Here is a 13,015-nt window from a genome sequence, read left to right on the forward strand (position 1 = left end):
TCAATAATGTGGCATGGAACATAAGAAATTATCGATACGTCGGAGACGTATCAACGACCATCTAGCTACTGCTATGGACCCATAGTCCAGGGGTGAACTACTCACTCATCACTCCGGAGGCGACCATGGCGGTGAAGAGTCCTCCGGGAGATGATTCCCCTCTCCGGCAGGGTGCCGGAGGCGATCTCCTGAATCCCCCGAGATGGGATTGGCGGCGGCGGCGTCTCTGGAAGGTTTTCCGTATCGTGGCTCTCGGTACTCGGGGTTTCGCGACAAAGGCTTTAAGTAGGCGGAGGAGATAGGTCAGGGGGCCTGACAGGGGGCCCACACACTAGGCCGGCGCGGCCAGGGCTTGGGCCGCGCCGCCCTAGCGTCTGGCCACCTCGTGGCCCCACTTCGTCTCTCCTTCGGTCTTCTGGAAGCTTCGTGTGAAAATAGGCCCCTGGGCGTTGATTTCGTCCAATTCTGAGAATATTTCCTTACTAGGATTTCTGAAACCAAAAACAGCAGAAAAAACAGAATCGGCTCTTCGGCATCTCGTTAATAGGTTAGTGCCGGAAAATGCATAAATATGACATAAAGTATGCATAAAACATGTAGGTATCATCAATAATGTGGCATGGAACATAAGAAATTATCGATACGTCGGAGACGTATCAGGGTACGGGACTTTATGTTTGATTGATAGGAGGAATTCATGCATGTAACCGGCCCATAGTCCCACACGATCTGACCATCATGCACACGTTGCAGTAGAGGCTAGGGACCCTACGGCAGTATCCAAAAGATGTTAGTTTTTTCCGAAATGGAGGAAATATCACCCCAGCTTCTGCATCCAAGGGATGCACACAATTTTTTATTAGATTATTCACAACATCTTACAAGAAGAATTACAAAGATCGTAGCAAAGCCACCCATACTAATGACAGCTCGCAAATCCTACATCACCGATGAAGGGGATCAATGAACAGAGCCAACACCCAACATCACACCAACATGCATCATCAAAAAACCGAAGGCCTCGACAAGTCGCCCAATGGCGAACAGGTGGCACAACCGGTCCGGTAGACCCTCGGCGCGTACCATCATACACTCTCGAGACGTTCTCGCCGCCACCGTCTTCCGCATACCCACCTTCAGGAGAGATCAATGCAAAGATCTTGCGAGGCCTGCCACCATGGCGCCAGACAGCTCCATCACCCTGCGCACGTCGAACATGACGTATCCGACGATGCTACCCCGCTGCCCCACGCCGCCAAGAATCAGCGTCTCCAACACGAAAGAAAAACGCCGCTCCACCTCAGGACCCTCCAGCTTACATCTGCTCCATAGACGATGCCCCCAGGAGGGAGAACGGCGATGTACGCCGCCATCGCCCGATCCGGGATCGGATCTAAGATTTCTCCCGGAGCAGGCCGGGCTAGGAGATGATATACATCAGCTGTGACAAGACCTCCACCACATAAATTAGCGGTAACCGCCCCGCAAGCTCGACGCCGACAATGGCGACCGCCACCACATAGAGAGAACGCTGTCAACGGGGCTGAGGGAGATGACCCGCCATCGCAAGGGAGACCAGGATGCCACCGCCAAACCAGGGCCGCCGCCCTAGGATCCAACCTCCAGCCGCCGTGAATGGCTAGAGTTGCCGCCACCGCACGCGTGCTACACCCACGCGCCGCCCCGCGCCGGTGAGCCGCCCCGCCGAGGTGCCCGGCGCCTGCACCATGTCGTCGCTCCATATAGAAGACGAGGGGGCCAGAGAGATCCCCACCGCCGCCGACGTCGACCAGGCTTTGCTTGGCCGCGCCCCCTAGCGGCGGCGAGGGAGGATGGGGGGGTGAGAGGTGGGAGCGGGTGGTGGCGGCGGCTAGGTTTCTCTCCCTGACGGAGGAAGAGGTGGGAGAATCGACTCTAGCAAACTAATACCACAATAAAAAAGGAAGTCCCCAAAAGATGTTGGTGGTTAATTTGATCAAGTGATGTGCCATGGAGAATGGATGGCAGGTGGCGAGTTCCAATCTTGCATTGTAGGAGAGGAGATGAGAGGAGAGAGGAGCCCCTCTAGTCCTGGAAGGGGAGCATATGGTAGCGGAGCACTTTCTTCCCGGGCCGCATCAAATCTCAACCGCTCGTGGAAAGCCCAGCCGCACACGCTCTGCTTTCCCAGACGGTCCCCGCTCTCTCTTCCTCCTTGAGTCCACTCCACTCCTCTACATAAGGGCCTTGTCTTCCTCAATTGCCACCAACACCTCTCTCTCTTGCTCGGACACTAGGCAGACGTACATAACTCTGTCACACTGCTTGTGTGAGGACCGAGCTAGCGAGCTAGAGGCGCACGCAGCGATGGGGATGGGAAGGCAGGAGAAGGGCAAGGCCAACCCCGCCGCCTTCAGCGTCGCCGAGGCCGGTTTCGGCGACCGGACGGACATCGACGACGACGGCCGCGAGAGGCGCACCGGTACGCATGCTTCCTCCTAGCTAGCTACTAGTTCGTTAGTTTTCGAACCGGCCGGCTGCCATGCATGCAAAGCACATGGTAACGTCCGACGACGACGATGCAGGCACGCTGGTAACGGCGAGTGCCCACATCATCACGGCGGTGATCGGCTCCGGCGTGCTGTCCCTGGCCTGGGCCATCGCGCAGCTCGGGTGGGTGATCGGCCCCGCCGTGCTCGTCGCCTTCTCTGTCATCACCTGGTTCTGCTCAAGCCTACTCGCCGACTGCTACCGCTCCCCTGATCCCGTCCACGGCAAGCGGAACTACACCTACGGCCAAGCCGTCAGGGCCAACCTAGGTATATATGCAGAGTACAGTCATGAACCGAATTACAATAACCTCTTTTGATTTGCGATTAAATTGAAAAATAAATGACGCTGCAGGAGTTGGCAAGTACAGGCTCTGCGCTCTGGCCCAGTATATCAACCTGGTTGGCGTGACCATCGGCTACACCATTACCACGGCCATCAGCATGGGGTAAGCATGATTTGCATGCAATAGCTAGTAGTAGAGGAGAAAAAACTTGGTCAGAGCCGTGTGGTTTGCTTGTCTCATATGTTTTGTGTGTGTGGATGCCTGCCAAATGCTGTTTTCGAGAAAGAGACATGAGTCCACTTCTCTATAGGGAATAGGGTAAATAAAAAAAGCAGAGCATTTCTGATCTACCTTCAAAATACTCCCTCCGGGCCGATTTAATCGACGCGGGAGCTAGTACGTACGACGCGGGAGCTAGGCGTGAGAGTGCGTCGATTAAATCAGTCCTGAGGTAGTAGCAGTCGAAGGAGAAAGTCTTTCTTTAGGATCGGTCCAGCGGACAGAGAAAAAGTTGGCAAGATGATAACACAACTTGACAGTTCAAAAGTACTTGGAAAAAATGGCACTACTTAAAACGGAATCCATGGAAAGGAGTGGCCTATACATATTGCCATGGGCTAGAGCAAGAAAGTCATATAAGCTCCGGAAAACAGGAGCATATGACAATTTTATTCTTCAATATAGGCAACTGGTGGATTGATTGAACCTCATATTGCACAAAAATTATTGATTGATCAACTTTGGGAAGCATATAGTTAGAACTTCAAAGTACCAAACTACGTCCTTTACTTTAATTTTAACTTTTGGTTATTCCTTACAACATATATCATCAATGTTCCATATTTATGCAGAGCAATCGGACGGTCCAACTGCTTCCACCGCAACGGCCATGATGCGGCATGTAAGGCATCCAACACCACCAACATGATCATCTTTGCGGCCATCCAGATTTTGCTCTCACAGCTCCCCAACTTTCACAAAATCTGGTGGCTCTCCATCGTTGCCGCCGTCATGTCCCTCGCCTACTCGACCATTGGTCTCGGCCTCTCCATAGCAAAGATAGTAGGTAAATACATACTATAGCACATATCTGGTTTTCAATATGACCATGTGAAAGAAAAAAGGTACATATGGTCTTTCTACAACCTATTAATGGATATGTATCACGTCGGATCATTTATTTGTTAAATTTTATATCCCGTGGATTGTCTTGGTGTGATAATTCACAAACTATAACTTCATAAGGAAGAAAACAAAAAGATATATATCCTGGTGATATGATTTTTTGTTAGTGGTGCAAGTGGACATTGGACATGTTGATGGACGATGATCCATCTCGTTTTGTTGGTATCAGCCATGTTGGCTCCATGGTGCACTGCATGTACCTGCATCTTGGTGACTCATTGATTTTTGTAGGTGGGGTGCATGCCAAGACAACGCTAACAGGGGTGACTGTTGGGGTGGATGTATCTGCGAGTGAGAAAATTTGGAGGACGTTCCAGTCCCTTGGTGACATCGCCTTTGCATACTCCTACTCCAATGTCCTAATCGAAATTCAGGTAACTAATACTATCTTGATGTACATCAATATGAATAGACAATTCAGCATGTTAATGTAGTTCTTGCAAGAAATATACTTGATGTGTTAGGGTGGATATCTGGAATTTCATGTGTTACCTTGTTTCTAGAACAAAAGGGAAAAATATCTCAGAAAACCAATTGGTGGTTTTGAGAAGATATATGTGCATGCCCATTCCCGTGACCTCTTGGATTCGTCTTGCTGGAAGACAAATTCTGTAGGATAGCAGTATGGGTGAACCCTATGACCCTATCTTGAGGACAAATTTGGCAGTCCCTATTCCTACTGATCAAATAAAGAGCAGAATGAATTCTTTGGAAGAACATGCTCCAATAGTCAACAAGAGGGTATCTGCTCTACTTCGCACCTAATGCACCGCTGCATTCCGGATGAAGAAATGACGTTGTCCCATGCACCGGAAATCCCGTTCACGAAACTAGTTTATTTCATTGTGTTCCAATATTTTTTAGATATCCGAAACATGACAAAACTTAATGATATTTGGAAGCACGAACTGCAAACTAGCAAGCAGTGTGAATCCTATGGTAACAACATGCACAGGAGGCCCCATGCATGGGACATTCTGGCTCTCATTACGGATGAGTATGAAGATCGAGAGCATCCAAGGCAAAGATTTAGTCTTCGATAGTAAAGGCGAAGATAGATATACGGCATTGATGCATATATACATATTGATCACCAATTTAACAATGTACTAGTTTTTTTTTTGTTGAGAATCGACCACTCTTTATTCATTGAAGCTAAGGTTTATAGGAATACATAAGCCATCAGGTGGGTTTAGGAGCAAGTCGATGGGCCTCTCCATTAGAGGATCTACTTTCATGTCTAAACACTGACATCACAAAGGATGATGCCGTCTTCATAATCTCTGTGGTGACCATACTATTGAGATTTGGCCGAGCCCATATATCTTTTCCAAAAAATGAGGTTTTTAAAAAAAAAAAACTAATCTAAGTTAGGTCTGCCCTACCCTAGGAAAATGGGCAGGATTCGAGAAGTGATTTTTGTACGCTTGCATCGCCTCAGTAAGATTTTCTACTTCAGAAAAATACAATACAAACTCTGTGAAATCAGTGAAACCTTACAGTACAAATAAAAGTATATTTACGATAATTATGCTTAGAGTTTTACATTTCTCTTATGTAGCAAATTTTGGTACCAAAAATCACTATAGGAATGGCGCAAGGCGCCGACGGCCGGAAACCCTTGGCGTTAGCGAAGATCCTCATCGGCAGAGCCACGTGGACCATCGGTGTAGTCCCGGCCGTCGGCATAGCCCGTATAGGCCGACGGTGGCCGTCAGAGTCTAGACCCTCGGCGCAGGCCACGCCGTTCGTTAACTTCAAAAAAGGAATTAAATAAATTACTTTCCGATTTTTTTAATCTCACATGTATCATTTTAACTCTAACTACACTTAATCTTAGGTCAAATTAAACTCATGGTCGAACTTCCTAATTTAAACACCCATCCTCACACTACTCTAACCCTAGCACGCTTAACATCTTCGTTCCGTTCGGTTGAGCTTTTCTGAAAGAAACAAAATATTGTTGATAATACTACCATATCAATCCTATTAACCCATAAACCGTGATATCGCAACTCTTTATTATTTTGAATTTTCAACACTTATTTAAATAAAAATCAATTGTTAGTTAATAATAATCTTTATGAAGGATGCAATTATTAATTCAATTATTTTTTGAAAAATAAAAAATCTTGAATTTTCGGCAAAAATTAAAATCTTCCTAGTTTTATTTTTCCATTTGGAATTTTGAGAATCTTAAAAAATACCAACCGAGTAAACGCCGTGACAACGTCGTCACGACCTAGCTTTGGAGGGGCGCGTGTCCAGAGTTACGCCAACGGCCCAGAGTATGCCGAGGGTAGCTCTCTTAGCGGGCTGGCCTGGCCGGTTATACGCCGACTGCCCCGATTTTTGGTCGTGGCGCCTGGGCCATTCCTTTAGTGAATGTGCAGTCGTGTGGACTGCTAAATAGGACTATCGAGGTTAAAAATACCTGGGGAAACAGAGTGCATATCTACAGACGTCAGATATTGATCGAGGCGGATTTCATTTTCGGTGCAGGACACGCTGCGGTCGAGCCCGGCGGAGAACACGGTGATGAAGAAGGCGTCCTTGATCGGCGTGTCGACGACGACGATGTTCTACATGCTGTGCGGCGTGCTGGGCTACGCTGCGTTCGGCAGCAGCGCGCCGGGCAACTTCCTCACGGGCTTCGGCTTCTACGAGCCATTCTGGCTCGTCGACGTGGGCAACGTCTGCATCGTTGTGCACCTCGTCGGCGCTTACCAGGTCTTCTGCCAGCCCATCTACCAGTTCGTCGAGACCTGGGCGCGCTCCAGGTGGCCCGACGCCGCCTTCATCCACGCCGAGCGCGCGGTGCCCCTTCCGGCAATCCTCGGCGGCGGCGAGTTCCCCATCAACCCGTTCCGGCTGGTCTGGCGCACGTCGTACGTGATCCTGACGGCGGTGGTGGCCATGCTCTTCCCTTTCTTCAACGACTTTTTGGGGCTCATCGGCGCCGTGTCGTTCTGGCCGCTCACCGTGTACTTCCCCGTGGAGATGTACATGGCGCAGGCCAAGGTGCGGCGGTTCTCGCCGACGTGGACGTGGATGAACGTGCTCAGCGTCGCGTGCCTCGTTGTCTCCGTCCTCGCAGCCGCCGGCTCCGTGCAGGGGCTCATCAAGGACGTCGCCGGCTACAAGCCATTCAAGGTTTCCTAAAAATCCAATCAGGGGAAGGATGCAGGAAAAGAGCATGATGCATACTATAGGTGAAGGGTCCAGGTTAATTCGAGTGTCAAGTGTTAATCTAAGTATTAAACCAAGATTGATTAGTATTTATATTAGTATATGGTTTGAGTTTGAACTTTAAGAAGTGAATATAATTATGTTGTAGTAGAATCTTAGGGCATATGGGCAACAATAATTATGTTGTAGTAGAAGTTAACAACTCAGTTGACTTCATGTTAACTGTTAGGCTGGCCATAGTGGTAAGTATCATGTTATAGTATCATGCATATGATACTTGTCTATGGTACTATCTCTATAGTGGTTAGTATCATGAAGTAGTATCATAGTTATGCTATATTTATTACTTTTTAGAATCTCAATGCAAATATGTGCACAAGATTTATTTGACATTAACTTTTCTCGTGACATGCGCTATGATACAGTATCCACCTATGTTACTCTAATCTCCTCTCTCCTTCTTAATTAGCTGCCATATCAGCATTTTTGTGGGACCAATGTGTATGATACTAGCTATGATACTAGCACTATGGCCAGCCTTAGGGTAAACAAATGCAGCTACTCTTTGCGATCCATATTAATTATCACGGATTCAGTACAACTTTATGTTAAACGAACGACATCAAACTGTGTGGATCCATGCAAAAGAAAACGATGAAAAAACAGCCCAAGAGCTGAAATAGGAGACACCTTGAAAATTTAAGTATGTTTCCTTTTTTTAAGAGAGAGTTCCTAAAACTATTGCATGCACATCAAGGTCCGTCCAAGCTCTATTGCATGCACATCAAGGTAATATACTGATGGGTTAAAGGAAAATTTTGATAGTATGATGATCTTTTCATGAATGTTATCTGATTTTCGCTAACTATTTACCAGTTCAGTCAGAGGATGCGTTTGAAGAATTTACTGTGTAGTTTGATTTGAAGAAACATACACGAGAGAAAGATTGCTCTTTGTTCATGGATGTTTACGTAACTAGAAAGCTGACGATTCTCAATCGGTAATTTAGTTGGGATTTAATGACATGTTTACTGTTTCGGAAATCTGATTAGGCAGATTGCAACTGCTATGCGTCGTGCAGCAATGGGCAGTGAAAAAGACTCCCAGGATTGTCTATGCATCCCAATATTGTTTATGTAGTTATTTTTAATGCATCCCTACATCTGAGATTGGTCCCAAGTTTAGTGTTTATTGGTTCAGACAGTTTGGTGCTGAAACACATTATTTTTTGGTACAATTGTTTGGTGCTGAAATGTGTCCTTTATATATTCACCCAATTTTTTTGCTACCGATGGTACGCTTGTATTACAGGAGGGAGAGAAAGTGAAGCTAATCAGCATGCGGCCGGGTTCAATGATCTTGACTTTAGTAATATTAATTGATCACTCCCAATGCATCAATATTTTTTATCTCAAGATGACAAGCAATGCATCTATTGTTTTAGAGGTCGGATTTTGTTGCATTTTCTCCTTCCCCTTGAACATGTCGCAGCTTGTCTGACTTGGCTTCACCAAGTCAGATAGCTACAGTGCCCTAACTTGGCATGTGAGCCATTGGATTGTAAATGGAGGGCATGATCTTGATGCTGCACCTAAAAACTGTAGCGATGGTACTGTAGCAATCAATCCTGTAGCTGGGTACTGTAGTCATGATGATGTTGATACACTGAAGCGTGAGATCTCGGATATTCGTTTACGATCCAGTGGTTAGAATTCAGCACAAGTTAGGGGTACTGTAGAGCTCTCTACCTTGGCTTAACCAAGTTAGAGAATCCGGGCGCCCCTCGAAGGCATTGATGTCTAATATATACTACCATTTGGATCTTTACTTAATTGCTCGATATTCTATCATGCTGCGGTAGAAAAATACCATATTGATCTTGGACTACTTATTTACTTCTCCTTGGCATTTTTAAGTCTACAACTTTGGTCTGCCCAGTTTACTTAGTAAAAAATTGACAAGGCTTGTTATTTCAAATATTTTTCTTACGTTGTCACTAAAAAGCTACTTTTATTTATCTCATGGGTATGACTTGATATGATCTCCCTGCTTTTTATATGCTAGCATAGTATGATCCATAGACTAAATCTGACTTAATTCTTTGAAGATTTGTTGCTGTCAAAACCCACCGGCGGGCAGTGACGGGCAACACCGTAGAGCCGGGAACAACCTAGGGCTGCGGCTGGCCGAGGTCCCTCCGAGCGACGGCCCGCAAAGCCTTCTGGTCACACGTCCGATGCTGATCGCAAGGGCGTGCCACCTGACCTATACCTGGTCAGGAAGGTGATGGAGATGCCTTGCTTAGTTTCCTGCATGGCATACACGTAAACATTAAATACGAGCCTCGATCGGCTCTCAGGTTATCCTGTGAATCGGCTCAAGGAGCCGATCCACCCATGATTCGTACGGGGTGCACGAATATATGGTGGTCCTGCTTGATCAAGACAAAGCTAATGAGATCTACGACGATTTAGGGTTTTCACCGCATAATCGGATCATCCTACTCAGGATTGGGCCTAGCGGCCACGCACGGTGATCGTAGTTTCCATCCTAGACAAGGCCTAAAAACCAACACGAGGTTGATCCCCGGAAACATCCTGTCTAGGACTAGCAAACGACACCCTACGTGCCGCTGGATCCTCCCGCCCTTTGTAAGGCCTAACTATTGCAGATATTAAACTAATCCTTGATGAACAAGGAGCAATCGTAACGGATCGGATCTACTAAATAATGATCAAGCGGGGTGCCGCCCCTACACCTAAGATAGGTGTAAGGGCGGCTAGATATGCAAGGGTTGCACTACGATAGCATATTACGCGAAGAACTATGCTAACCCTAACACATCTATGATAACTACGTTGCTCGCCATAAAAAAGGCTTCAGTACGAGCAACGCATGAACAACATGAAGCTTGTGCTGCCTAGATCGCAAGATGCGATCTAGGCAGCATGTTGCTTACCGGTAGAAACCCTCAAGACGAAGGAGTTGGCGATGCGCCGAGATTGATTTGTTGGTTGAACGTTGATTGTTGTTTATTTCATAAACCCTAGATACATATTTATAGTCCAGGGGACTTTCTAACGTGGGAATAATCCCAACCGTGCCCGAGGCCAACTCTAACTAAAACGACACGTAATCTACTATGTTACAGATACACGGGCCAACTAGCCCGTATTTTGCATATAAAGGCCGATTCACATATTTCTTCTATGTATATTCTTCAAATCCATCTTATCGCGGCCCACCTCCGACTCGGTCAAATTCTGGTGATAACACATGCCCCCCTGGTTTTGGAATTAGTAATTCCAAAATCACTCTGCTTTTCCTTCGTTGGGTCATGTCGTGGCAGAACCGTTGCAGTATCCGTCATCATGATGCCTTGCCTTCTCAACTTCTCCGCGTGACCTGGCAGTTTTTTTTTTCTTTTAGGCACCACTTCCTCGGAAACTGCTGTGGCATTGAATTTCCACTATATCCCCTTTTATTTAACCGCTCCGCACAGTTTATTTCCGCATCTTCTTCGCATTAGCACTCCAAAAGCCCTCCTGCGCCACCATGTCTTCTTCCTCCTCTGCTTCATCGGATCTTTCCACCCAGTCCTCTTCCTCTCGCGAGCCAACGCCGGAGCCGAACCCGGCGGAGGTCCACGCAGCCAACACCCGCCGCGCCATTGAGGCCGGGGAGGAGTCTAGCCATGACTTCTCCATCTGGTCGGAGGACGACCAGTCCCTGACCGACGGGGAGAGCGACCTCCGCTTCCTCGCCGACGGGGAAACAGAGGAGGAGAGCGACGACGATCGCTTCTCCTGTGACTTCACCTCCCCCGAGGAGGAGGAGGAGGAAGAAGAAGAGGAGGAGGAGGACGACACCTCCTCCGACGAGCCGCCGGCCAAGCGGTTCTGCCCCTGGCCGGGGAACCTCAGCGACTTCGACAGCGACGATGACGCTGACGAAGAGGACGAGGACAATGAAGGCCCGGTCGGCGGCCATTGGAGCGACGATGAGCCCGCCGGGAGCAGCGCCGACAGCGGCGACGACGGCGACGACGAGGGCAGTGACGGCCCGTAGATAGGACCTCTAGTATAGGGCCAGTAGCAGTAGATGGGGCAATGTATCCCCTAGTACTTCCTTTTGAGAGCAATCAGCTCTTTATGAAAGAAATCTCGCCTATCAATGAAGAACTTTTCCCAATTTGATTTTGCCGATTTCCTTCGAGCTTAATTTAGCCGATTTCCTCTTGTACTGACCTTGCCGATATTTCCCCTTTGCCAATGCGTAATGAGCCGATAGCAACGCATCGGTCCTTTAAAATTCACCCTTCCATTCTTCAACTGATGATTTTGAAATCTGGTGGATAATGTAGAATCTTTAAGGAAGCCTTTGAATTCTTCCAACCAAACCTAGTGGTCACTCATCATTTGTGAAGAAGGTTGCGACGAAAGATCAGCCGATGGTACCCCAATCGGCTCCTGAACAGAGCACCCACCAGGCCTGCTGCCCCCCGAGCCTTACTCGAGGCGAGAATGTCAGAGAGGATGCGCCAAAGCCGATCACCTTTCTTCCTTGCTGCAGAAGTTCTCATCGTTTTACTCCCGCGAAGAAGCAGAAGGCCCCACAGCTGAACTGGATTTGGTGAAGATTCGGTAAACCTCGTATAATTGCACTAGAGTCGATGGCTGCGCATCGGCTTCGTCTCTTAGTTCTAAAGTCGATGCCCTTGCATCGGCTGTAAATTTTTTTTTTTTACTGGCCGATTTTCTCCTATCGGCCCCAATATTTCACTGCACACATGTTCTCCTGCACCTGTTCCCATGTTCATCGTGTTTAGGTCCCCCCCGAGCCGAATCTGTCAGGGAATGGCAGATATCGGCTCTGTAATTCGTACGTCGGCTCCGGTACGATCAAGGACGAACACAAGCAGAACATGTGGTGAGGATAATTTTGGCCGATTGCTGGGATCGGCCTCCATAATGATTGAAGCGCTGACTGAAGGTTCTGTAATGACCCTTCATAGATTTTTGGGGCCGATCACAAGGATCAGCCTCGCCACGTTTACTCATCGCTTTGCTTCAGCTACATGGTCAGGCCAGTGGATAAAACCAGCTTTACTCTTCCCTTCGTCACGTCGATGCGCTCGCAGTCGTCCAAATTGATACCTGAGAGGGGTTCTTGGCCTGCTGCTTCCCATGCGTTCATGCCAGCCGTTGAAATTTCGGCTGAGTCATCGGCCTGGACGACCTCTACCTCATCTCCATCCCACTGTATTATGCATTGGTGCATCGTGGAGGGAATGCAGCAGTTGGCGTGGATCCAGTCTCTTCCTAGCAGAACAGCATAAGTGCTCATGCTATCGACGATGAAGAACATTGTAGGGATAGTTTTCCTTCCTACGGTCAGATCCACGTTCAGAACACCTTGTGCGTCAGACGCTTGGCCGTTGAAATCGCTCAATGTCACGTTGGTCTTGATTAGATCTGAGCTAGAGCGTCCTAGCCGACGTAGCATAGAGTACGGCATGATGTTGACTGCCGCTCCGGTGTCCACCAGCATCTTATTTACAGGCCTCCCATCGATATAACCTCGCAAGTACAGGGCCTTCAGATGTCTGTAGCTTCTTTCTCGTGGCTTCTCAAAGATAACCGGCCGTGGGCCGCAGTCAAGTTGTGCCACAGGTGCCTCGTCTAATCCTGGAGCACTGAACTCTGAAGGGAGGATGAACACCATGTTTGTGCCAGCCGATGTTTCATCATCGCTTTCCTTTGCTTGGGGCGCCACTCCATTTTCCGTGGACGTCCCTCTTCGTCCAGGGTTCGCTGCACTTTCACA

At 48.0% G+C, this 13,015-nt stretch overlaps 1 protein-coding gene across 1 annotated transcript; it reads left to right on the plus strand.

Moving 5' to 3' along the window:
* Window positions 1-2,227: 2,227 nt before the first annotated feature.
* Window positions 2,228-7,579, plus strand: LOC127333974 (amino acid permease 6). Its single transcript, XM_051360417.1, has 6 exons — window positions 2,228-2,461; window positions 2,565-2,798; window positions 2,884-2,977; window positions 3,667-3,881; window positions 4,232-4,374; window positions 6,503-7,579. The coding sequence occupies exons 1-6, from the start codon at window positions 2,347-2,349 to the stop codon at window positions 7,160-7,162; spliced, it is 1,461 nt and encodes a 486-aa protein (XP_051216377.1). The 5' UTR covers window positions 2,228-2,346; the 3' UTR covers window positions 7,163-7,579.
* The last annotated feature ends 5,436 nt before the right edge of the window (window positions 7,580-13,015 follow it).

The sequence above is a fragment of the Lolium perenne genome, chromosome 2 (genome assembly GCF_019359855.2).
Source record: "Lolium perenne isolate Kyuss_39 chromosome 2, Kyuss_2.0, whole genome shotgun sequence".
Taxonomy (NCBI): Eukaryota; Viridiplantae; Streptophyta; class Magnoliopsida; order Poales; family Poaceae; genus Lolium; species Lolium perenne.